At 45.8% G+C, this 25,331-nt stretch overlaps 2 protein-coding genes across 4 annotated transcripts in view; both read left to right on the plus strand.

The window, feature by feature from the left end:
* TOP1MT (DNA topoisomerase I mitochondrial) overlaps positions 1 to 14,424 on the plus strand; it is a 42,605-nt gene extending 28,181 nt beyond the window's left edge. For all 3 annotated transcript variants that reach the window (XM_083449022.1, XM_083449023.1, XM_083449024.1), the window contains 8 exons: positions 507 to 650; positions 1,885 to 2,070; positions 5,082 to 5,150; positions 6,887 to 7,001; positions 10,497 to 10,624; positions 11,681 to 11,775; positions 13,472 to 13,621; positions 14,237 to 14,424. In XM_083449022.1, the coding sequence (XP_083305148.1) occupies positions 507 to 650; positions 1,885 to 2,070; positions 5,082 to 5,150; positions 6,887 to 7,001; positions 10,497 to 10,624; positions 11,681 to 11,775; positions 13,472 to 13,621; positions 14,237 to 14,339 (990 nt within the window). In that variant the 3' untranslated portion in view covers positions 14,340 to 14,424. The remainder of the gene's footprint in view (positions 1 to 506; positions 651 to 1,884; positions 2,071 to 5,081; positions 5,151 to 6,886; positions 7,002 to 10,496; positions 10,625 to 11,680; positions 11,776 to 13,471; positions 13,622 to 14,236) is intronic.
* Positions 14,425 to 20,248: 5,824 nt separating this feature from the next.
* On the plus strand, positions 20,249 to 25,331 carry LOC310681395 (lymphocyte antigen 6E-like). Its single transcript, XM_083449122.1, has 3 exons — positions 20,249 to 20,843; positions 21,481 to 21,600; positions 24,722 to 25,331. The coding sequence occupies exons 1-3, from the start codon at positions 20,792 to 20,794 to the stop codon at positions 24,916 to 24,918; spliced, it is 369 nt and encodes a 122-aa protein (XP_083305248.1). The 5' UTR covers positions 20,249 to 20,791; the 3' UTR covers positions 24,919 to 25,331.

A 25,331-nucleotide genomic window follows, 5' to 3' on the forward strand; every position in this document is an offset into this window, starting at 1 on the left:
CGAATTAAATTCGTTCCAGGGGCCCGTACTTAACCTGAAAAGTCCTTAACTGGAGGCGCCGCTTTTATGCACGCGTGCGGTGCACAGAAAGGGATGTGGGTGGCGCTGTGGGTTAAACCACAGAGCCTAGGACTTGCCGATCAGAAGGTCGGCGGTTCGAATCCCTGCGACAGGGTGAGCTCCCGTTGCTCGGTCCCTGCTCCTGCCGACCTAGCAATTTGAAAGCACGTCAAAGTGCAAGTAGATAAATAGGTACCACTCCGGCAGGAAGGTAAACTGCGTTTCCATGCACTGCTCTGGTTTCGCCAGAAGCGGCTTAGTCATGCTGGCCACATGACCCGGAAGCTGTACAGTAAAGCGAGATGAGCGCCGCAATCCCAGAGTCGGTCACAACTGGACCTAATGGTCAGGGGTCCCTTTACCTCAGTGCGCAGTGCGCTTCTGTGCATTCGCATGATGCAAAACCCGAAATAGAGACTTGTATCCGGTTCTGCTTCTCTTCCCAGGGGGAGAAGGACTGGCAGAAATACGAAATTGCTCGCTGCTTGAAAGGGGTGGTGGGCAAGATCCGTGCTCAGTACCGGGCGGACTGGAAATCGAAGGAGATGAAGAAGCGGCAGAGGTCCGTGGCCCTTTATTTTATCGACAAGGTAAGGGCTGCTTTCCAGCGCGGGGAATATCGCTCTTAAAGCCGGTTGCGAATGCAGTCATACCTCATGTTACGTTTGCTTCAGGGTGAGCGTTTTCAGGTTGCGTCTCGCGGTGACCCGGAAGTAGCAGAACGGGTTACTTCCAGCTTTCACAACTCACGCAGACGGGCAAAATGACGTCATGCGCAGAAGTGGTGAATTGCGACCCGCACACGCGCAGACACGGGTTGCGTTCTGTTCAGGTTACGAACGGGCCTCCGGAACGGATCCCGTTCGCAACCAGAGGTACCACTTTATTCTTTTCTAGTAACAATAACAACAACAACAACAACAACAATAATAATAAATAATATACAGTGGTGCCTCGCAAGACGAAAAGAATCCGTTCCGCGAGTCTCTTCGTCTAGCAGTTTTTTCGTCTTGCAAAGCAAGCCCATTAGCGGATTAGCGCTATTAGCGGTTTAGCGGCTATTAGCGGCTATTAGCACCTTAAGGGATTAGCAGATTAGCTGCTAAAAGGCTATTAGCAGCATAGTGCCTTAGAAAAAGGGGGTGGGGAGCGAAAAAAAATCGCAAGAATCGCAAGACATTTTCGTCTTGCGAAGCAAGCCCATAGGGAAATTCGTCCTGCGAAGCGCATCGAAAAACGGAAAACCCTTTCGTCTAGCGGGTTTTCCGTCTTGCGAGGCATTCGTCTTGCGGGGTACCACTGTAGTTACTTATTTTCTTGACATCTGATGGGAGGGCGTTCCACAGTGAGGAAACACCAGAGGTTTCTGCTCTCACAGCTGCAACAGCGGCGTTGGAAGGGGTTCCTTAGCGGGGTCAGCCATCTGCCCCCCCTGCAATGCAAGATGGAAGCAGTGTTTTGGAGAGAGCCTGCGTCTCACTCCCCCCGCTCCCCCCATGGCTCTGAGATCCAGCGCCGATAGCCTTCTGGCGGTTCCCTCATTGCGAGAAGCGAGGTTACAGGGAACCAGGCAGAAGGCCTTCTCGGTGGTGGCGCCCGCCCTGTGGAACGCCCTCCCATCAGATGTGAAGGAAATAAACAACTATCCGACTTTTAGAAGACATCTGAAGGCAGCCCTGTTCAGGGAAGTTTTTAATATTTAATGCTGTATTGTTTTTAACACTCGATTGGGAGCCGCCCAGAGTGGCTGGGGGAAACTCAGCCAGTTGGGCGGGGTATAAATAATAAATTGTTATTATGAATGATTATTGTGTCCCTCCCCAGCTAGCCCTGAGAGCGGGGAATGAAAAGGAGGAAGGGGAGACGGCGGATACGGTGGGCTGCTGCTCCCTCCGCGTCGAGCACCTGAGGCTTCACCCGCGGATGGGCGGGAAGGAGAACGTGGTGGAGTTTGACTTCCTGGGCAAGGACTGCATTCGCTACTACAACCTGGTGCCGGTGGAGAAGCAGGTGAGACAGGCAGCGTCGCTGGAGAGGAGGGATGCAGGCCGTTCCTTGGGTCGGTGTGGGTCAGAGCCAGTGTGGTGTAGTGGTTAAGATCAGTAGTCACTTAATCTGGTGAACCGGGTTCGCGTCTCCGCTCCTCCACATGCAGCTGCTGGGTGACCTTGGGCCAGTCACACTTCTTTGAAGTCTCTCAGCCCCACTCACCACAGAGAGTGTTTGTTGTGGGGGAGGAAGGGAAAGGAGATTGTTAGCCGCTTTGAGACTCCTGAAGGGGAGTGAAAGGCGGGATATCAAATCCAAACTCCTCCTCCTCCTCCTCCTCCTCCTCTTCTTCTTCTTCTTCTTCTTTTTCGGTGGGCACCATTCTCCCTCTGCAACAGAACCAAATAATAATAATAATAATAATACAGTGGTGCCTCGCAAGACGAAATTAATCCGTTCCGCGAGTCTCTTCGTCTTGTGGTTTTTTTGTCTTGCGAAGCACGGCTATTAGCGGCTTAGCGGCTATTAACGGCTTAGCGGCTTTAAGAAAAAGGAAACAAACTTGCAAGACGTTTCGTCTTGCGAAGCAAGCCCATAGGGAAATTTGTCTTGCGGAACGACTCAAAAAACGGAAAAGTCTTTCGTCTAGCGAGTTTTTCGTCTTGCGAGGCATTCGTCTTGCGGGGCACCACTGTAATAATAATTTATTATTTGTACCTGCCCATCTGGCTGGTTTTCTCCAGCCACTCTGGGCGGCTTTAACAAAGATTAAAAATACATTAAAATGCCACACATTAAAAACTTCCTTGAACAGGGAATTATTTTCCGCTCCAAAAGACACACTTTTTTCCTCCTAAAAAGTAAGGGGAAATGTCTGTGCGTCTTATGGAGCGAATGTCTATGGATGGCAGGCGGATCCTGCTGCTGTCGCGAGCAGAGGATCCATGGTTCCCCTTTCTTTCCTCCTCTGTGGCTCGCTTTGAAGCAGCAAAGCTGGAGAGGAGCCGCTTACACGGGTGTAAGCAGCTCCTGTGCAGTTGGCTGCTTTAAAGTGAGTGTGCTCTCTTTTCCTCCCTTCTCCCCGGCTCAGCTCTGTGAAAAGCTGCTTTTCCACACACCCCACACGTGCTCCTTGTCCCTTCAGTGCTTTTCCTTCCCTCCCCACGTAAAACGTGGTTACAAAGCACGGATCCACATGGATCCTCAGGATTTTTGCACTGGGTCACCCCAAATTCACCATCAGATCACATAGCATGTCCATGGCTACAGTTTGCACCAAAAAAATCATGCACCCACTGTTTCCTGGGGCCGCAATGGCGCAAAAACGTGGTTACAAAGCACGGATCCACATGGATTCTCAGGATTTTTGCATTGGGCTACCCCAAACTCACCATCAAACCACATGTCTGTGGCCACAGCATGAACCACAAAAATCATACATCCACTGTTTCGTTCAGAGTATTTTTTTCTTCTTCTGGTTTTCCTCCTCTAAAAACTAGGTGTGTCTTATGGTCAGGTGTGTCTCATGGAGCAAAAAATACGGTAACAGCTTGCTGAACCAAAAACAGATGGTTGTTGGTGCAATTAATATTATTAAGTTTATCACCCAGCCTTCCTCCTGAAGGGGACCCAGGGCAGCAAACACACAGGCGATAAATAAGAATTTGAATTTGAATTTATATACTGCCCTTTATCAGTAAATCACAGGGCAGTTTATAACATTAAAAGCACATTACAGAACGTCAATGATAAAAAAATAATAATAAAAATCATACTGAGATAGGCTAGTAATAAAATTGATAAAGCAGTTACAATATCTAAAGCCATCTGTAATACAGATGCTGAAAGTTATCTCCTCAAAAGTCTTGTTGAAAGGCCAGCTCTTTGCAGCTTCCCAGCAGTGAAAATGCTCATGTTGGGGGATTATGAATTTGGCTTTCCTTTGAGTCGTTTGAAGCTGTTTCTACGACAGTGTTTCTGGAAAGCCCGTCCTCTTTTTTTTAAAAAAATAATAATCTTATTTTTGTTCTTTAAATTTCCCTGGAGGACACAAAAAAAGACATTATGAAAACCTGTATTCCTCTACATACACCACAACTTATAACAGTTTAGAGACGCCATATGTGCCTTTCCTTGTTTATTTGTTTGTTTTGTAACAAAAGAAAATCCTGAATAAAAAGTTTTTTTAAAAAATCCAGTTTTAAAGAATGCCTTTATTAAGTGATCCACAATTTGGTATCAACCTTTGGAACTGGCTAATAATAATAATAATAATAATTTATTTATACCCCGCCCATTTGGCTGGGCTTCCCCAGCCACTCTGGGCGGCTTCCAAAAAAATATTAAAATACAGAAATGCATCAAACATTAAAAGCTTCTTTAAACAGGGCTGCCTTCAGATGTCTTCTAAAAGTCTGGTAGTTGTTGTTCTCTTTGACATCTGGTGGGAGGGCGTTCCCCAGGGCGGGTGCCACTACCGAGAAGGCCCTCTGCCTGGTCCCCTGTAACTTGGCTTCTCACAGTGAGGGAACCGCCAGAAAGCTCCAGTGATTACCTGCAAAGATATATTTGGCTTTTATCCCTCCTGCCAGCCTTTACTTGTGAGTCGCTTTACTTACTCCTGCCGTTCTCCTGAGCTGACCTAGAATCATAGAATCATAGAGTTGGAAGAGACCACAAGGGCCATCGAGTCCAACCCCCTGCCAAGCAGGAAACACCATCAGAGCACTCCTGACATATGGTTGTCAAGCCTCTGCTTAAAGACCTCCAAAGAAGGAGACTCCACCACACTCCTTGGCAGCAAATTCCACTGTCGAACAGCTCTTACTGTCAGGAAGTTCTTCCTAATGTTTAGGTGGAATCTTCTTTCTTGTAGTTTGGATCCATTGCTCCGTGTCTGCTTCTCTGGATCAGTAGAAAACAACCTTTCTCCCTCCTCTATGTGACATCCTTTTATATATTTGAACATGGCTATCATATCACCCCTTAACCTCCTCTTCTTGCTCTCAGAATTTCCTTCTTGATCATTGCAGGTGTTCAAGAATTTGCAGCTGTTCATGGAGAACAAAAGACCCGGGGACGATCTTTTCGACAGGCTGTCTGTAAGTTTGGGCTGACCTTCACCGATGTTTCGATCCTGGGTATTTTTGAATGCCCAAATTCTCCAAGCAATAGCAGAGGGAGAAAAGCAATGACAAACCTGGACAGCATCTTAAAAAGCAGAGACATCACCTTACCAACAAAGGTCCTTATAACTAAAGCTATGGTTTTCCCAGTAGTGATGTATGGAAGTGAGAGCTGGACCATCAAGAAGGCTGATCGCCGAAGAACGGATGCTTTTGAATTCTGGTGCTGGAGGAGACTCTTGAGAGTCCCATGGACTGCAAGAAGATCAAACCTATCCATTCTTAAGGAAATCAGCCCTGAGTGCTCACTTCCATACATCTCTACTGGGAAAACCATAGCTTTAACTATACGGACCTTTGTTGGCAAGGTGATGTCTCTGCTTTTTAAGATGCTGTATACAGTGGCGTAGCGTGGGTTGTCAGCACCCGGGGCAAGGCAAGTAATTTGCACCCCCTAACTCGGGACAAGGCAAGTAATTTGCGCCCGCCCCCCCCCCCGCTGCACTGTCCCTCCCCCAGATAGTCCCTTGCTCTCTCTCCGCACCGCACCGCACACCTGGCACCCTCCCCTCCACAGTAGGCGGTGACCTGGCAGCTCGGATCGGATTCGCACAGCCAGCACTGCAGTGAGAGAGAGTGAGTGAGCCAGGTAGGGGCAGAGAGCTGCGAGTGCGAGCGCGCCCCCCCAGATGTTGCGCCCGGTGCGGCCGGCCCCCCCTGCACCCCCACGCTACGCCACTGGCTGTATACAAGTGATAAATTATTATAATAGTATTTCTGACGGTAAGAGCTGTTCAACAGTGGAATGCACTCCCACGAGAGATGGCAGACTCTCCTTCCTTGGAGGTTTTTAAGCAGAGGTTGGAGGGCCATCTGTCAGGGATGCTTTTGATGAGATTCCTGCATTGCAGGGGGTTGGACTGGATGACCCTCGGAGCCCCTTCAAACTCTACAATTCTATTATTATTAAGCTAAGCAAGCCTGGGTCTGGTCAGCGCATAAATGAGTCATTGCTTAGGACAGGCACCCCCAAACTCCGCCCTCCAGCTGTTTTGGGACTACAACTCCCATGATCCCTAGCTAACAGGACCAGTGGTCAGGGATGATGGGAATTGTAGTCCCAAAACAGCTGGAGGGCCGAGTTTGGGGATGCCTGACTTAGCAACAACCCCATTTCCACTGCTGTGAGTTCCTTAAGTGGACTTCCCCTGCCTTCCCCCCCCCCAAACTTCCTTTCCTGAATAAAAAATGTGCACCCCACCACCGAGACCATTCCGTTGTAACCATCCAACCTCCCAAAATTTCAGCACCTCTTGCGATGGTTTCGCCCCTTTCTGTTTTTAACAGTACAAATTCTACAGACACCCTCCCTATCTCCTCAAAAGCATTTCTCCTGCATCTTCCCCATCTTACCTTAATGGCACAAGTTAATTTATCGTTAATAGCTATATCCCAAACCTCTTTGTACCATTCCTCCATTTTATATTCCGCTTGCCCCTTCCACTTCCTGGCTTATAATAATTCGTGCGGCTGTCAATAAATTTGGGAGCGGGTCCTTCGTAGCCTGCGAACCTTCCACACCCATCGTAAATTGATAATAATGCTACCTCTGGACTTTTGGCCAGCACGTTTTTATTCTTATTTATTTATGATTATTACTTTGTCAGTCAATTAACTAACTAACTAACTAACTAACTACCTTTCCTTTCCAGACCTCAACCCTGAACAAACATCTCCAGGACCTGATGGAAGGTTTGACAGCCAAGGTTTTTAGGACGTACAATGCCTCCATCACCCTGCAGGAGCAGCTGGATGCCCTGACAAATGGTAAACGGGCTCAGGCCAAACTTTTCTGCTGCACAAGCTGGATTTAATTCCAGCAAGTCTCTGCAGGGTCTCTAGAACAGCAGTAGTTAGTAAGGGTAATAATAATACCCCAACCGTCTGGCTGGGTCATCCAGAATACAGTGGAACGCTCGGGTTGCGAACGTGGTTTATTTTTTTTTTTTTTTTTTTTTAAATTTTTTTAAGTTTTTTATTTATACAACAAGAAAGACAAACAAACAAACACCGAACACGAATACCAAACCATACACTAATCACAAAAACAACCATAGACACACAATACTCCTAGCAGACAATAAAACATCTATTGGTCTTAACACTAAAGACCCGACCTCCCGTCCATTCCATACTTCAAATTCATATTACTTATTGCCCATACACATTTTTTCTTATAATTAAACTTATTCTCATTAAATCTAATTTCTTATATCTACCTTACTACTATTACTGAAGTTCCTCGAATGCTGCAACAGAATTTAAACTACTATATTTATTTTTCAAATATTCTTTGAAAACCTCCCATTTAGAAACAAATTCCTGTTTTGATTTATTCTTTATTTTTTCTGATAAACCATCTAATTCAGCATATTCTGTCAGCTTTTGTATCCAATCTTGAATAGAGGGGATTTCATTACACTTCCATTTTGCTGCGATCAAAACTCTTGCTGCCGCCGTGGCATATAAAAAGATACCCTTCCTCTTTTGTGGAATATCCAAATCTGTTATTCCTAGGAGGTAGGCCTCTGGTTTTTTATTGAAAGAGATCTTTAGCATTTTTTGCAGCTCTGCATGTATACTCTCCCAGAATGCCTGTATTTTCCTACATATCCACCACATATGAAAGAATGTTCCTGAGTCTCCGCATCTCCAACAATTACTTGATACATTTTTATACATTTTTGAAAGCTTCCAGGGTGTTAGATACCATCGATGTTGCATTTTTTGAAAGTTCTCTCTAATCGTGTAACAATTTGTGAATTTCCAATTGATCTTCCATAAATTTTCCCATTGGGCCATGGTTATTGAGTGGCCAAAATCCTGGGACCACCTCACCATTGCCACTGTTTCCTCCTCCTCCTTGACCGTCCAGTCAAGGAGGAGTCGGTAAGTTTTGGAAAGGGTTTTTCTTTTAGAATTTACAAGATCAGATTCAAATCGGGAAATTTCTGTTGAGAACCCCTTTTGTTTGTCAGATTTAAATTTTTCAAATAACTGATGGTATTGGAACCAGTCTGAAATGTGGTCTCTTATTTCCTCAAAGTTTTTTAATTTTATTTGGTTATCTTCATTTTTTAAAAGTATTTTATATGTTGGCCAGCTTTCCTGAGTATTTTTCCGTTTTACTGCTATGGCTTCTACTGGAGAAGTCCACCACGGGATTTTAGGCTCCATCAGGTCTTTATGTTTTTCCCATACAGCATAGAGTGATTTTCTTATTATATGGTTGGTAAAGTTTTTATGAATTTTCGCTTTTCCATATATTAGGTAGGCGTGCCATCCCCAGCGGTTGTCAAAACCTTCCAGGTCCAAGAGGTCCGAATCCTGCAACGTGCACCAATCTTTTATCCAGGTGAAACAGGCTGCCTCGTAGTAAAGTTTTAGGTCGGGTAGGGAAAAGCCTCCTCTCTCTTTTATGTCTATTAAGATCAGGTGTTTAATCCTAGGTTTCTTCCCTTCCCACAGGAATTTGGAAATTTCTCTTTGCCATATCTTGAGACAACCTGCTTCGCCCAGTATTGGAATCATTTGAAATAAAAAGATTAATTTTGGAAGCACATTCATCTTTATAATGGAAATCCTACCAAGAAATGTTAATTTTAGTTTACTCCAGGTTACCAAGTTTTTTCTAATCTCTAACCAAGTTTTGGTGTAATTATCCTGGAATAAATTTATGTTCTTGGGGGTGATCCAAATACCCAGGTATTTCGCTTTTGAGGAGATTTTCAGGCCCAATGTTTTTACTAAATCGTCCTTTTCTTCTGTGGTTACATTTTTAACAAGCATTTTTGTTTTTGTTATATTCAGCTTAAAGCCTGCCACTTCTCCGAATTCTTTAATCAATTCTAGCACTCTTTTCAGACTTTCTTTAGGGTTTTCAGTCATAACGAGTAAATCGTCCGCAAAAGCTTTAATTTTATATGTTTTGTTTCCCAGAGTGATGCCTTTCACAAGCTGATCCTTTCTTATCTGGTTGTTCAAGACTTCCATCACCAAGATAAATATCAGTGGTGACAGTGGGCAGCCCTGTCTAGTTCCCTTGTTTATTTTGCACTCCTCAGTAATTCTTCCGTTGATGATCAGTTTTGCATATTGTTCTGTATAGATGGCATTTATTCCTTTACAAATATTTTCTCCCAGTCCGATTTCTTCCATTAATTTTTTCATAAACTTCCAGGAAACATTATCAAAAGCTTTTTCAGCGTCCACCAACATAATAGCTGCTGATTTGTCAATTTTAATATCCAAATATTCTAATACATTAATCACACATCTAATGTTGGATTGCATAAATCGTCCGGGAAGAAATCCAGTTTGATCTTTATGGATTATCTCTTTCAGCACCACTTTTAATCTATTTGCAAGAATGTCTGCAAATATCTTGTAATCGTTATTTAACAGTGCGATGGGTCTGTAATTGGCCATATTTGAGGCATCTGTTCCCTGTTTGTGAATAAGCGTAATAAAGCTATCCTTCCAGGTTTTCGGTAGCTTTCCATTTACCAGAATATTATTCATTAGGTCTTTCATGGGAAGAAATAATACTTGTTCTAACTTTTTATAGTAATTAGCTGGGAGACCATCTGGGCCCGGTGTCTTTCCTAATTTTGATCTCTGTATAGCTTGTTGCACCTCCATAGCTGTTATTGGTGAGTTCAAGATTTCAGTTTTTTCCTTAGGTATTATTGGTAGTTTATTTTTGCCCAGATAATCAATTATTTTTTCTAGAGTCTCTGGACCTTCTTTATATAGTTTTCCGAAAAAACCAGCAAAGTTTTTACTAATTTCCTTCGGTTCTTGAATCCATTTATCTTCAATTTTAATTTTATTGATAATTCTATCTTCCTTTTTCTTCTTTAATTGCCAGGCCAAAAGTTTGCCAGGTTTATTTGCAAACTCAAAATTTCTATGTCTCAACCATTTTATCTTCCATTCTATTTCTTCATTTATTATCATGGAGAATTGCGTCTGTAAAATTTTTATACTTTGCTTAATTAGTTCATCATCTGGTTTTTGGAAAAGGATCCTTTCCTTTTTTCTAATTTCCTCCCATATCTCCATTTTTTTCTCCTCCTTTATTTTCCTTTGGAATGCGTTTTGTTGGATAAAGAAGCCTCTTATGACGGCTTTACCCGCATCCCAAACCGTCTCTAGATCTACTCCTTGATTTAAATTGAACGTGGTTTAACCCACAGCGCCACCCGAGTCCCTACAGAAACACAGATGCCCACCTCAGCCTTGCCTTTTGGTTCCTGACAGAGGACGACAACGTGGCTGCCAAGCTCCTCTCCTACAACCGAGCCAACCGCGCAGTTGCCATCCTTTGCAACCACCAGCGGGCGACTCCAAAAACCTTCGAGAAGTCCATGCAAAACCTCCAGGCTAAGGTAACCCAGCAGAAGCGGGGGGGGGGGGGGGGGGCTGAGACAATCCAAGGGCTTATCTCCATCTGTCTTGCTGATCCAGCCCTCCTCCTGATTTTCTTGCGCAAAGCTCTCCTGGTGCGCTGTTGGGGCTGAACAGCTGGGTGGTTAATAATAATAATAATAATAATAATAATAATAATAATAATAATTTATTTGTACCCTGCCCATCTGGCTGGATTTCCCTAGCCACTCTAGCTCCCAGCCTTCCTCCTGAAGGGGACCCAGGGCAGCAAACAGGCGATAAATAAGAATTTGAATTTGAATTTATATATTGCCCTACTGTTGGGGCTGAACAGCTGGGTGGTTAATAATAATAATAATAATAATAATAATAATAAATTTATACCCTGTGCATCTGGCCACTCTGGGCAGCTCCCAATAGAATATTAAAAACACGATAAAATTAAAAACATGATAAAACATTCAAAAGTTAAAAATTTCCCTAAAGACGGCTGCCTTCTAAAAGTCGGATAGTTGTTTATTTCCTTGACATCTGAAGGGAGGGCGTTCCACAGGGCAGGTGCCACTACCAAGAAGGCCCTCTGCCTGCTTCCCTGTAACCTCACTTCTCACAATGACGGAACCGCCAGAAGGCCATCGGCGCATGACCTCAGCGTCCGGGATGGATGATGGGGGTGGAGAAGCTCCTTCAGGTCTACTGGGCCAAGGCTGTTTAGGGCTTTAAAGGTCAGCACCAACACTTTGAATTGTGCTTGGAAATGTATCAGGGGCCAATGTAAGTCTTTCAAGACCGGTGTTATGTGGTCTCGGCAGCTGCCCCCAGTCACCAGTCTAGCTGCCGCATTCTGGATTAATTGCAGTTTCCGGGCCACCTTCAAGGGTAGCCCCACGTAGAGCGCGTTGCAGTAGTCCAAGTGGGAGATAACCAGAGCATGCACCACTCTGGCGAGACGGTTAAGCCGGATGCAAGACAGGAATGCGGAGAAGTGCTTGTAGCCCATCCACACTTGCCTAGAAAGACAAGACCTGAACCCACCATGCTTTTTGCCGTTCCAGATCAACGTCAAAAGGGACCAGTTGTGCGATGCAAAGCTGGAGCTCAAGAGGGCGAAGGCAGACTGCAGAAGTAAAAGGGATGTGAAATCTAAAGCGTGAGTGAAGCCGGTTCCTTTTGCATCCTGATTTGTCCTTTCAATTAACTGTTAGGAGGTTTGTCATAGAACTGGCATGTGGGGAACTAATTCAGGGTGGTGGTTTTTCCCATATGCAGGTGCTTGCAGGGTAACCTTGGCAAAGCGGTCACTTATGTGATAAGCATCATTATATGCTAGAATTGTCTGTCCCCCCTAATAATAATAATAATAATAATAATTTATTATTTATACCCCACCCATCTGGCTGGGTTTCCCCAGCCACTCTGTGTGGCTTCCAACAAAACACTGAAATACAATAACCTATTAAACATTAAACGCTTCCCTAAACAGGGCTGCCTTCAGATGTCTTCTAAAAGTCTGGTAGTTGTTTTTCTCTTTGACATCAGGTGGGAGGGCGTTCCACAGGGCGGGGGCCACCACCGAGAAGGCCCTATGCCTGGTTCCCTGTAACTTGGCTTTTCGCAGGGAGGGAACGGCCAGAAGGCCCTTGGCACTGGACCTCAGTGTCCTGGCAGAACTAAAAAACAAAAACAAAAAACAAAAGGAGAACCAGGATGCTCGATCAGACCAAAGGCCTCTTTTGGCCCTGCCAACCAGATGCCTCCAGGAAACCAGCAAGCAGGGTATGAAGGCAGCCACCGCCCTCTCTGCTGCTGTTGTTTCCCAGCAGGTATACTTCCTCTGATGCTGGAGGTTCTATATGGCCTTCATGGCTGTTGGTGGACCTTTCCTCCTTTGTCTAAGCCAGCGCTCATCACCACAATTCAGCAGAATTCCAGAAATGAAGCCTGTGTTTTATGAATACCCCCCCCCTTTTTCATCTATCCTAAATTGGCTGCCAGCCAAGCTCACTGTGCAAAATGTTACGAACCTCATGCCGTGTCCTAATTTCACAGGCCTCTTCACGTGTCCTGTCAGTTGCTTTTTAAAATTAGAAAGGTATTTTATTTTTCTAAATTACTTTGGGGTGGCGGTGGCGGTTTGTTTTTACAATTAAGCTGTATATAAGTTTTGTTAGTGGGACGTGGGTGGGTTAAACCACAGAGCCTAGGACTTGCCTATTGGAAGGTCGGCGATTCGAATCCCCGCGACGGGGTGACCTCCCGTTGCTCGGTCCCTGCTCCTGCCAACCTAGCAGTTCGAAAGCACGTCAAAGTGCAAGTAGATAAATAGGTACTGGTCCGGCGGGAAGGTAAACGGCGTTTCCGTGCGCTGCTCTGGTTCGCCAGAAGCGGCTTAGTCCTGCTGGCCACATGACCCGGAAGCTGTACGCCGGCTCCCTCGGCCAGTAAAGCGAGATGAGCGCCGCAACCCTAGAGGCGGTCACGACTGGACCTAATGGTCAGGGGTCCCTTTACCTTTAAGTTTTGTTAAATACATAAACAGACAAGCAGCCTGGAATCTTAGACTGTAGCAGGCATAGGCAAACTCGGCCCTCCAGCTGTTTTGGGACTACAACTCCCATCACCCCTACCTACCAGAACCAGTGGTCAGGGATGATGGGAATTGTAGTCCCAAAACAGCTGGCGGGCCGAGTTTGCCTATGCCTGGACTACAGGGACAGAGGGCACAGTCGGAATGTGAATAAGGAAACCTGCCAAGCTATTCTGGTAGCGAACCATAAGGACTAGCGGCTTGCTTTGTCGGTCGCTGTTGCGTTCTCACGTAAAGCGGTGCCTCTCTTCCGAACCAGCGCTTTAGAAAAGAAGCAGAAGCACGTAGAGAAGTTGGAAGAGCAGCTGGAGAAGCTGGTCCTGCAAGCCACGGACAAAGAGGAGAACAAGCAGATCGCTCTGGGCACCTCCAAGCTGAATTACCTGGACCCGCGCATCAGTGTGGCCTGGTGGGTTGACGTGCCTGGGGAAGGACGGTCCTGCTGTGTGTTTGGTGCAAAAGCGGAAGCCCAGTCATGGTTGCTAGGATTTGCCTGCCCTCCGCCCTAAAGTCCCAGGGTTTGGGTTGCAACAATTAAAACACAATATTAAAAATTGTTTGGAACAACATACGGTCACAGGGTCCTGAAAACATACACCTCAAAGGCCAGGGCAAAGAGGTGCATCTTCAGCATCCTCCGGAAGCTGTACAATGAAGGTGCCAGGCGCAATTCTATGGGGAGGGAGTTGCACAGCTTAGGGGCCACCACAGAGAAGGCCCTGTCCCCCTGGGCCACCACCCTCTGAGTCTCTGAGGGTGGAGGAACTACCAAGAGGGTCCCCTCTCCCGATCTCGGCACCTGAGAGGGTCCGTAGGGAAGGAGGCGGCCTTTCAGTTATTCGGGACCTGAGTTATTTGGGGCTTCCAAACACCCATACGAACATCTTGAATTGGGCCCGAAAATGAACTTCCAACCACTGCAGCTGTTTTCAAAGCAGGGGATTGTGTGAGACCTGAACCCAAACCCTAAGAAGCCCGGCTTTGATACCAAAAAGGTGCCCTGACGTGCTTTTTTTACCCACAGGTGTAAAAGGTTTTGCGTGCCCATTGAGAAGATTTTTAACAAGACCCAGAGGGAAAAGTTTGCGTGGGCGATAGATATGGCAGACGAAGATTTTGTATTCTGAGGAGATCCCGGCTACCTCATTTCCGTGCCTTCGTTGTGACCCCCTTTCTCTTCTTTTGCAAGCAAAAAATACATCTCTAAAGGAAGGCGTGGTGCCTGTGTTTTGTGCAAAAAGGTCTAAGTTGGGGAGCCAAATTGCCAGTCTCTTCTTGGGGGCTCTGTGGCTGCAACAGGGGGCTCTTTGGTCCCTTCTGCAGTACAGATTTAAACTGATTTCCCCCACTCGTGGCTCCCTCTGCTCCTCAAAAGACCTTAGCAGATCCAGTCGAACCTTGGTTGTCAAACATAATCTGCTCTGGAAGCCCATTCAGCTTCCGAAATGTTCGATAACCGAGGCTCGGCTTCCGATTGGTTGCAGGAGCTTCCTGCACTCAGCAGAAGCCGTGTTGGACGTTTGGCTTCTGAAAAACGTTCGAAAACTGGAGCATTTACTTTCGGGATTTTGGCGTTTGGGAGCCAAAACATTCTGAAACAGGGGTTTGAGTGTACAGTTCTGCAGTGGGGACGAGGTGTGTCTGTAAACATGGAAAATAATGATAATAATCCCAGGGTTATTTGAGGGAAGCCATTATGATTTGAGCCAAGACATGCTTTGACACAGTAGAGGTGTAGCCATTGTACAGGTGAAACTCAAAAAAATTAGAATATCGTGGAAAAGTTCATTTATTTCAGTAATTCAACTTAAAAGGTGAAACTAATATATGAGAGAGACTCATGACATGCAAAGCAAGATATGTCAAGCCTTTATTTGTTATAATTGTGGTGATTATGGCATACAGCTGATGAAAACCCCAAATTAACAATCTCAGAAAATTAGAATACAGTGGTGCCTCGCAAGACGAAAAGAATCCGTTCCGCGAGTCTCTTCGTCTTGCGGTTTTTTTCGTCTTGCGAAGCAAGCCCATTAGCGGATTAGCGCTATTAGCGGTTTAGCGGCTATTAGCGGCTATTAAAGGCTTAAGGGATTAGCGGATTAGCTGCTAAAAGGCTATTAGCCGCTATTAAAGGCTTAAGGGATTAGCGGATTAGCTGCTAAAAGGCTATTAGCAGCTTAGATCAGCTGATAAGCGGCTTAGATCAGCTGTTAAGCGGCTTAGCGATCAGCTGTTAAGCGTCTTAGCGAACAGCTGTTAAGCGGCTTAGGGGCTTGGGAAAAAGGGGGGGAGGGGAAAAAACCCCGCAGGAACTCACAAGACATTTTCGTCTTGCGAAGCAAGCCCATAGCAAATTCGTCCTGCAAAGCACTTCCAAAACGGAAAACCCTTTCGTCTAGCGGGTTTTCCGTCTTGCGAGGCATTCGTCTTGCGGGGCACCACTGTATTGTGAAAAGGTGCAGTAGCTATTCAACCCATAACAGCTGCAATGGGTTCTTGAGCCTTTAAATGGCCTCTCAGTCATCACAACTATAACAAATAAAGGCTTGACATTTCTTGCTTTGCAAGTGTTGGCTTTGGTTAGGTTTTCCTAATCTAGTCTGTGCCCTCTGGATGCTCTTAATCCCATGCCTTGCTTCACGAATTTAGCAAGTTTGGGAATCTCTGGCTGTGTTTTGAAAGCTCCTGGGTCCTGTTAGGGCAGGGGTCAGCAAACTTTTTCAGCAGGGGGCCGCTCCACTGTCCCTCAGACCTTGTGGGGGGGCCGGACTATATTTTGGAAAAAAAATATGAATGAATTCCTGTGCTCCACAAATAACCCAGAGAAGCATTTTAAATAAAAGGGCATATTCTACCCATGTAAAAACACACTGATTCCCGGACCGTCTGCGGGCCGGATTGAGAAGGCGATTGGGCCAGATCCGGCCCCCGGGCCTTAGTTTGCCTACCCATGTGTTAGGGAATACGTTGAAGCGAGCAACTGTATCTGTAGTCAAAAGAGTCTAGGCGTTTGGGCAAAGATGGAGAGCAGACAGGTGAGTCCTTTGAAACAACAAATTTCCTCCAAAACTCCCAAATCGCCCCCTACTGCGCCAGAAGGCAGGAGAAGTTATGTTTATGAGAAAGTTGGAAAAATGCCACCATTACCTGCCAGAGCATTTGGTGCCTGTCACTTGAAATCACACAAAACCTTTGGTTTACACTATGTACTGACAAACCTATAGCACTTGGTTCACTTTCAGTGTAATCATTGTGGTTTGATTTAAGAAGGCATCCTTGTTCAGCAAATTCATGTTTGCAGGCACAACATTAGCCGTGAAATTGGGGTTTGAGGGGAACAGGGTGATTTCAAAGATTAGTGCTGTTGGTCTGGAGTGGAAGTTTATCCATGCAAAGAACTCTTAAATAATATTTCAAAGTTATCGCAGTGGGTGGTTCAAAGATTTCTACTGGAAGAATGATACTACTACGCCACAATCCTGATAAAATTGCTTCTAGTTTGCTTGTGTATTCCTACAAATTGAGGGTGGTGCGGTGCTACAAATGGATTTCTGTTTCCATACAAAATGGTAACTGGTGCTTTTTGCCACACATGAACCAAACACACCTGTAACGCAATTCCGGCTTCTCAGAAGTGCTCTGGGGTCTAGTAATTTTCTAAAGTCACATTCAAGGAACTCAGGTTCTTGGGTGATGGATTGTTTACGGCTTGTTTGATGTTAAGTTTCCTGGAAGGCTGTTCATTAAAATATGAGTATTTTTGTCTATGACGGACTTTGGGTTTTTCGAATGTGTGTGCTGAAAACAAAGGTGGGAGCAACTTGCTCCAAAATCTTACATTTCTTTGGTTTCCATCAATACTTTATGCCTTATTTGGGTGTCGAATCTCCTTGAGTGTCAGTAAACTTTCTCCCCAGTTTAGAGCCCTTCATGGGGTTGTGCTTGAAAATTAAAAGCAGGAAGCTTGTTCTATGCGTAAAAATTAAGTTAAAAAACCCAGCAAGTCAGGTAATAATAATAATAATAATAATAATGGAAAAAAACACACAGGACATTTTTTTTAAATAACCCTAACATGTTGACATTGACTGGAATGAAGAAAAAAGTGACAGAAAAGCAATAGATTTCGAGGAATTTATTTTTTGTACCAGGTGATCTTTATTTACAGAACCAAAAATTGGCTGGAATTTGGGAGTGCTGTTTACTACTGTGCCAGATGGCAACAAACTGGGAGAACGCCATTGTAAGTCTACGTCTGTGTAAATTCTGTAGCCGTGAAGCTCACCGGGTGACCTTGGGACAGTCACTCGCTCTCAGCCTAACCCACCTTGCAGGGAGGTTGTTGTGGGGCCTGAATAGGGAGGGGAAGAACCTGTCGACTTGCAGAGGGCCGGGAGGCCAGCTGGCAAGCCCCAGCTGTGCCGTCTTCATCCATTGGCCCGTGTTCCGACGTAAATCAGCGACCCGGGCTTCAAAGCCAGGGCACGCTATCAGCAGAGAGAACTGTGCGCACAGAATAGGCGTGAGGCTTGTGGAAGCATATTACAACTACAGATTTATTAATCATAAATCAGGACAAAGAAACATGTCTCTCTCGTGCATAGCTGTCAACTTACAGATTTGAAAATAAGGGATCAGCAGCCAAAATAAGGGGTTTCCTTTTCCCCCACCATGTGCCCCCGCTCCAGACAGACCTTTTCCCCGGCAAGGGTGAGTGGGCCGTCGATGACGTATCCATCCGATTCCGAGCACAGGTTCAACTTCTGAGCCCCTCCGAGCCAAAGGCAGAAAGCCCAGCCAGCAGCCAAACGAAGCCTCAAGCGGTGGTTCCCACAGCGCAGCAACCCAGCAAAGGGGATGCAGCAAGGAAAACCACCGTCACCTCTCCGCTGGGAAGCGCTGAGCAAAGGCAAGTACCCAGGCAACGCGGCCGGGCACAAGGCATGCAAGCTCCACCCCTCCAGTCATTCTTAGACTCCTTATTGGGTGAGCAATGCAGCCAAGCAACACAGTTGGAGCCTCCCTCCTCCCTGGGAGGGAGGGAGAGGAGCTGCTTCCTTTGAAACCCGGGATATTTATGGGATATCATCAATCCAGGACAGCAGCGGGACACAGCGCTGGGATAAGGGACTGTCCCACCAAATAAGGGACGCTTGACAGCTATGCTCTTGTGTCGTCTCAGAGAGAACGGGAAAAGCAAAAGCAATACACACAACGGAAGTTCCCAGCATACTGTGCTGGAATATAAGCAGACATGTGACACGTAACAATCCCATGTCTGTTCCTTACGGTGGAATGGAAATGTCAACAGAACCATGAGTGCCACGTTGAGTTCCTTGGAGGGCCAAGGGTGGAATATTAATGCAATAAATACATGTAGCTATATCAATTCATAGACGCACACAAACACTTTGCAAAGAGCAGAAATGTGCCCTGCAGCCTGAGCGGGGCCTGAGTCTACTTGAGACCGGTCCCTGGCCATTATGGTCAACCTGAAGTCCTGACCAATTCCCTTCTCCACAATGTTGCCTTTGAGGTAAGCGCACAGAGAGGCAACCTGAGAAGGGGCCTTTTCAGTGGTGGCCCTGCACTTGTGCATGCTCTCCCCAGGGCAGCATGCCGGTTCCCCCATTGTCTCCACCTCCATCGTCTCCACCTCCATCATTCTGCCCGGACACTGAGGTCCAGCGCCAAGGGCCTTCTGGTGGTTCCCTCCCTACGAGAAGCCAAGTTACAGGGAACCAGGCAGAGGGCCTTCTCAATAGTGGCACCCGCCTTGTGGAACACCCTCCCACCAGATGTCAAAAATAAAAATAACTACCAAACTTTTAGAAGACATCTGAAGGCAGCCCTGTTTAGGGAAGTTTTTAATGTTTAATATGTTACTGTATTTTAGTGTTTTGTTGGAAGCCGCCCGGAGTAGCTGCAGAAACCCAGCCAGATGGGTGGGTATAAATAATAAATTATTATTATTATTATTATTATTATTATTATTATTATTATTATTATTATTTATTGTCACTTGTGAGGCAGCAGATAATCATAGAATCATAGAATCATAGAGTTGGAAGAGACCACAAGGGCCATCGAGTCCAACCCCCTGCCAAGCAGGAAACACCATCAGAGCACTCCTGACATATGGTTGTCAAGCCTCTGCTTAAAGACCTCCAAAGAAGGAGACTCCACCACACTCCTTGGCAGCAAATTCCACTGTCGAACAGCTCTTACTGTCAGGAAGTTCTTCCTAATGTTTAGGTGGAATCTTCTTTCTTGTAGTTTGGATCCATTGCTCCGTGTCCGCTTCTCTGGAGCAGCAGAAAACAACCTTTCTCCCTCCTCTATGTGACATCCTTTAATATATTTGAACATGGCTATCATATCACCCCTTAACCACCTCTTCTCCAGGCTAAACATGCCCAGCTCCCTTAGCCGATCCTCATAAGGCATTGTTTCCAGGCCTTTGACCATTTTGGTTGCCCTCCTCTGTACACGTTCTAGTTTGTCAGTGTCCTTCTTGAACTGTGGTGCCCAGAACTGGACACAGTACTCCAGGTGAGGTCTGACCAGAGCAGAATACAGTGGCACTATTACTTCCCTTGATCTAGATGCTATACTCCTATTGATGCAGCCCAGAATTGCATTGGCTTTTTAAGCTGCCGCGTCACACTGATAAAACCCACAGTCTTTGATTTGGAGGTGAACCAGTTATGCCCTCAGCCTCTGTCCGGGCTCCTCATTCTTTTCCTTTTCCTTTTTTTTTTTTTGGAAATCGTTTTTATTTGATTTTACAAATATAAATTTATAATGAAACCAAATACATATAAAGAGATTACTCTGAATCTCGAGACTTCCCATTCCCCTCTATGGGTCCTATTGTCAACTTTTGCAACTGCTTTTCAGAATCTATATTTTCTCTCTCCGTATTGCCCATAGTATTTGTTACATTAGAAGCAAGATTAAAATCCTGCTAATGTTTTCATCTGCTTACAGTGTTCTCCTAAATAAATTGTAATTCCACCCCCCCCCAATTCATCCTTGAAGTTTTTGTATTCTTGGTCCCTGAGCTTTCCAGTCGGTTTTGCCATTTCGGAGTAGTCTTAACAGCTTGGCTTGCCATTTCTCTGCAGAGAGGATGCATTATTTTCTCATTTTTTAATTTTGGGACAAGCGCTTTGGGTCTTGTTTTATTGCTGTGTTTTCATATTGGGCTCTCTGCATCCTGTTTCTATTTTTACCTTGCACGAGGCACGTAAAAAGTGAGGAAAGAATGAGGATAATGATGATGATGACAACAAAAATTACAGACTCCAAGGACTTTATTATACCAGCGAGAAAGGCTTGCAAGCAACAGCCAGAGAGGCTTGAGCTCAGCACCTCTTGGCGCAGGAATTAGGCTCTGACTGTAGAAGACCGCGACTCCCAAAAACTATTTAAAAGTAACGCTGAGGCTATTGTGAGTGGTGCAATCCTGATTTAGATCTCAGTCCTGTGAACGCCAGACTTTACGGTGACCAAAGCTGAATTTAGGGCGTGCCTGTATATATTCTGCGAAGGAGCTTCCTCTTGTCATCAGAAGAAGATGAGGATCCTTCTGGTTACGCTTTTGGCTGCCGTCCTTTGGTCAGGCAAAGGTGAGAAAGGAGGCTGTTTTCTTTGTCCATACACACTGCCACAAGGATCTCTCACCTTGCTTTGAGAACTTCACGGCAGGGAGTAAAAAGTAAAATGATTCCCAGCGTGGATCACAGAATCGTAGAATTGTAAGATTGGGAAGGGACCCGAAGCGGTTATCTATCCCAACCCCATGCAATGCAGGAATCACCGCTGAAGAAACATTGATGGTGTGATGGGAGAAAGACTCACCTGTTGAATTTCTGCCCGATACGCAGCTTTTCAAAGGCAGTGGAGTCGGGGAAGAATCTGGCAGTCCGAGAGACAGAGCAACACTGGAATCTGATTAACCTGGATGCAGGGCAGAATGTGATAATTTATGGATAGAGTCCTTGCCAGAGAGAAATCTGGTGATTGAGAAGTGGGTTGAGTGCGGCAGTCAGAATTCAGTGTTTGCAAGCGTGTTGGACCAGGATAATAGCCCCAGTCCAAGTGGTGTAAGAAGAGCTGTTGGATTGGGCCTCCTAGTCCGTTATCCTGTTCTCATAGGGGTAGACTGCCCCTGTCAGTGGAGGTACATCTTTAGTGGGCGACAACATATTTTCCTGCGAGCAATAGGGGGCTTTTGCATTAATTCTCCTCGTCTTCCTTCTCCAGCTTTTTCGCTGAAATGCTACTCTTGCAGCACGCATTCCAACAGATCCCACTGCATGATCCCCACGGTGTGCTCAGAGCTTGACAAGTACTGCAAGACCACGGTTGGGCCATCGGAGACGGGTAAGTTGAGTCACGCCTTCGGAAAAGCAGCCACGCTCCCGGCAGCTGGTTTGCATCTAATATCAGCCTGCAAAAGGAGTGGTAAGGGAGAGGGGCAAGCAGCCAAGGCATCTGATACTCAACCTGCCCAGCGTCGCCATAAAAATGTCCTGAACATTTCGCAAGTGCAAGGCTTGCATCGCTCTCACTCTCTGCCTTAGCATTGCCGTCCTTGCAATATGGATGGGGTTTATTTGCATTCGGATTAGCAGAGTAATTAGTTTCCTTTTGTTCTTGTTTTTATTACGCGTTTTGTGCTTTTTATATTGTAATTTTATGTTGTGAACTGCCCTGAGTTCTACGGATAGAAAAAAACGGTATACAGATTCGGTGCTTTTTTTCCTGGGGGTACGCATACCCCTAAACATTTTCTGAATCTTTGTACTTTTGTCCATTTACGTTATTTATTTTTCCCAGTTTGAACTATAAAATGGTGGTTTTCTTGAGTCAAAATAAGAGTACCCCTAAACATTTTTTTTTGGGGGGGGGACACGGGTGGCGCTGTGGGTAAAAGTCTCAGCACCTAGGGCTTGCCGATCGAAAGGTCGGTGGTTCGAATCCCCGCGGCAGGGTGCGCTCCCGTCGTTCGGTCCCAGCGCCTGCCAACCTAGCAGTTCGAAAGCACTCCTGGGTGCAAGTAGATAAATAGGGACCGCTTACTAGCGGGAAGGTAAACGGCGTTTCTGTGTGCGGCTCTGGCTCGCCAGAGCAGTGATATCACGCTGGCCACGTGACCCGGAAGTGTCTTCGGACAGCGCTGGCCCTTGGCCTCTCTGAGTGAGATGGGCGCACAACCCTAGAGTCTGTCAAGACTGGCCCATACGGGCAGGGGTACCTTTACCTTTACCTTAAACATTTTTTAAAGAAAAAAAAAACACTGTACAAATTTATTTATGTAGTAACATCATCATCAACAACAACAAGAACAATTTTTTTTGCATGAACATGAACTCTGTTCTTTGGTGCTAAGTTTTGGAATTTTGGACTAAAATTCTGGGTTTCTCGGCTATTTTGCCTGTACAACAACCACTTCTCAAACTTTTAGAAGACCTCTGAAGGCAGCCCTGTTTAGGGAAGCTTTTAATGTTTAACAGGTTATTGTATTTCAATATTGTGTTGGAAGACTCCCAGAGTGGCTGGGGAAACCCAGTCAGATGGGCGGGGTATAAATAATAAATTATTATTATTATTATTATTATTATTATTAGTAGTAGTAGTAGTAGTATTCTCTATGAGGGAAGATGAAAAAACAACAACTACCAATGAACCAGGAGGTCCCTTCGTCATGCTCTGCAGAAGGGACGTCTTGGCTCATTTGGAAGCTGCTCACATCTTCCTTGGAATGTGTGTTCGACTCCTTAGATTTCTCTATTGCACTTGCCAGTGACCACACTGAGTCCATTCCTGGGTTAAAAACACTGGGCAAGGGCCATAGCTTGCTGGTAGAGGATCCGCTTTGCAAGCAAAGGGTCCTGGGTTCATTCTTTGCCAGCATCTGTATTCTGCTCTGGTCAGACCTCACCTGGAGTACTGTGTCCAGTTCTGGGCACCACAGTTCAAGAAGGACACTGACAAACTGGAACGTGTCCAGAGGAGGGCAACCAAAATGGTCAAAGGCCTGGAAACGATGCCTTATGAGGAACGGCTAAGGGAGCTGGGCATGTTTAGCCTGGAGAAGAGGAGGTTAAGGGGTGATATGATAGCCATGTTCAAATATATAAAAGGATGTCACCTAGAGGAGGGAGAAAGGTTGTTTTCTGCGGCTCCAGAGAAGCGGACACGGAGCAATGGATCCAAACTACAAGAAAGAAGATTCCACCTAAACATTAGGAAGAACTTCCTGACAGTAAGAGCTGTTTGACAGTGGAATTTGCTGCCAAGGAGTGTGGTGGAGTCTCCTTCTTTGGAGGTCTTTAAGCAGAGGCTTGACAACCATATGTCAGGAGTGCTCTGATGGTGTTTCCTGCTTGGCAGTGGGTTGGACTTGATGGCCCTTGTGGTCTCTTCCAGCTCTATGATTCTATGATCTCCTGGTAGCTGCCAGTCAGTGTAGACAATACTGAGTCAGATGGACCAATGGTCTGACTCAGAAGACGGCAACTTCCTACGTCCCACTACAAGGGGGTGAGGAGCAAGCTCACTTCTCAGTAGGCAGGTGCTGCCAATAGTGCCTACACCTTTTGCTTCCTAACTTTCTTTCTATAAGAGCTAGAAACTTACTTTAAAGACTCCCTGAAAGATCAGAGTCAAATTCCCTCGCTGGGTCTTGGCCTGCTACAGCAGAACCCCCTCTTGCTAGTAGAGACAATGATTCATCAGGGAGAGTTACAGTGGTACCTCTGGTTGTGAACGGGATCTGTTCCGGAGCCCCATTCGCAACCTGAAAGGAACGCAACCCACACCTGCACGTCTGCGCACGTGCGGGTCGCAATTTGCCACTTCTGCGCATGCGCGTGATGTCATTTTGCGCAGCTGTGCATGTGCGAGTGGCGAAACCCGGAAGTAACCCTTTCTGGTACTTCCGGATTGCCGCAGGACACAACCTGAAAATGCGCAACCTGAAGCAAACGTAACATGGGGTATGACTGTACCGTGGTACCTCGGGTTACACATGTTTCAAGTTACATACGCTTCAGGTTACAGACTCCGCTAACCCAGAAATAGTTTCGGGTTAAGAACTTTGCTTCAGGATGAGAAGAGAAATTGTGCTCCGGCGGCAGGCCCCATTAGCTAAAGTGGTGCTTCAGGTTAGGAACAGTTTCAGGTTAAGAACAGAATTAAGTTCTTAACCCGAGGTACCACTGTATCAGGAAACAGGGAATATCCTTGTCAATGGGGACAGCTGGAACACATGATCACATTTCTCTGGAACTTCTCAGTAGGATTAAGTCTTCTGGGTAGGGTTTGGTTTCCTAGCAACAACATGTGCCAACAATCCTTCGTTCTCAGACGAGGTCACAGGCTGCAAGGTTGCCTATTGATTATGGATTAGGATGTGGGGAGCCAGAACAGCATACCAGGAATGGGTGAGACTTCTTCTTAACTCCCCTCCCTCTCTCTTGCTATTTCTTCGTTGATCAAGGCTCCTCAAGCACGGCACATGTCTCCAAGATGTGCGCGGCAGAGTGCACCGAAACCAACCACCACGGCGTTTCCACATCCTGCTGCCAGAGAGACTTTTGCAACCGGAACGGAGCAGCCAGAACGTGGCTCGGCAACGTGGAGCTGTTTGCCATCGTGGTTCCTCTTGCCAGCGCAATTCTCTGGGTTGGACCTTGAAGCTTCGGGCAAAGAACTTTCACCCAGATGGTTCTCCTTTTATATTTGTGGGGCTATAAAATTATAGATCACATTCATTAGGGGGCACCGGGGGCTGGAAAATTGAATTCTAAGTGCATTTCAAAGGAACATTCCTGTCCTAAGTGCATTTTCTCTGAAGTTAAAGTCCTGTGGATTTGATAGAACTAAATTTGAGTGAGCCTCCTTAGGATTCCCCAGTCTTGTTTTAATTCCCAGCCTCAATTGGTTATCATCTGTATGTGAAAAGTGTGTTTTCATCAATAAAACACAGGGGTCCAGCCATGGGAAGTAAATATAAGCTTGACAATCTTTGGGGCCTCATTTGGAGAGGGATCCATGAGTCTGTTGATTTCATTTCCTCGCTTTCTCAACCTTAAATTTAGTTCTCCGCA

The sequence above is a fragment of the Podarcis tiliguerta genome (genome assembly GCF_965153285.1).
Source record: "Podarcis tiliguerta genome assembly, chromosome: 7".
Taxonomy (NCBI): Eukaryota; Metazoa; Chordata; class Lepidosauria; order Squamata; family Lacertidae; genus Podarcis; species Podarcis tiliguerta.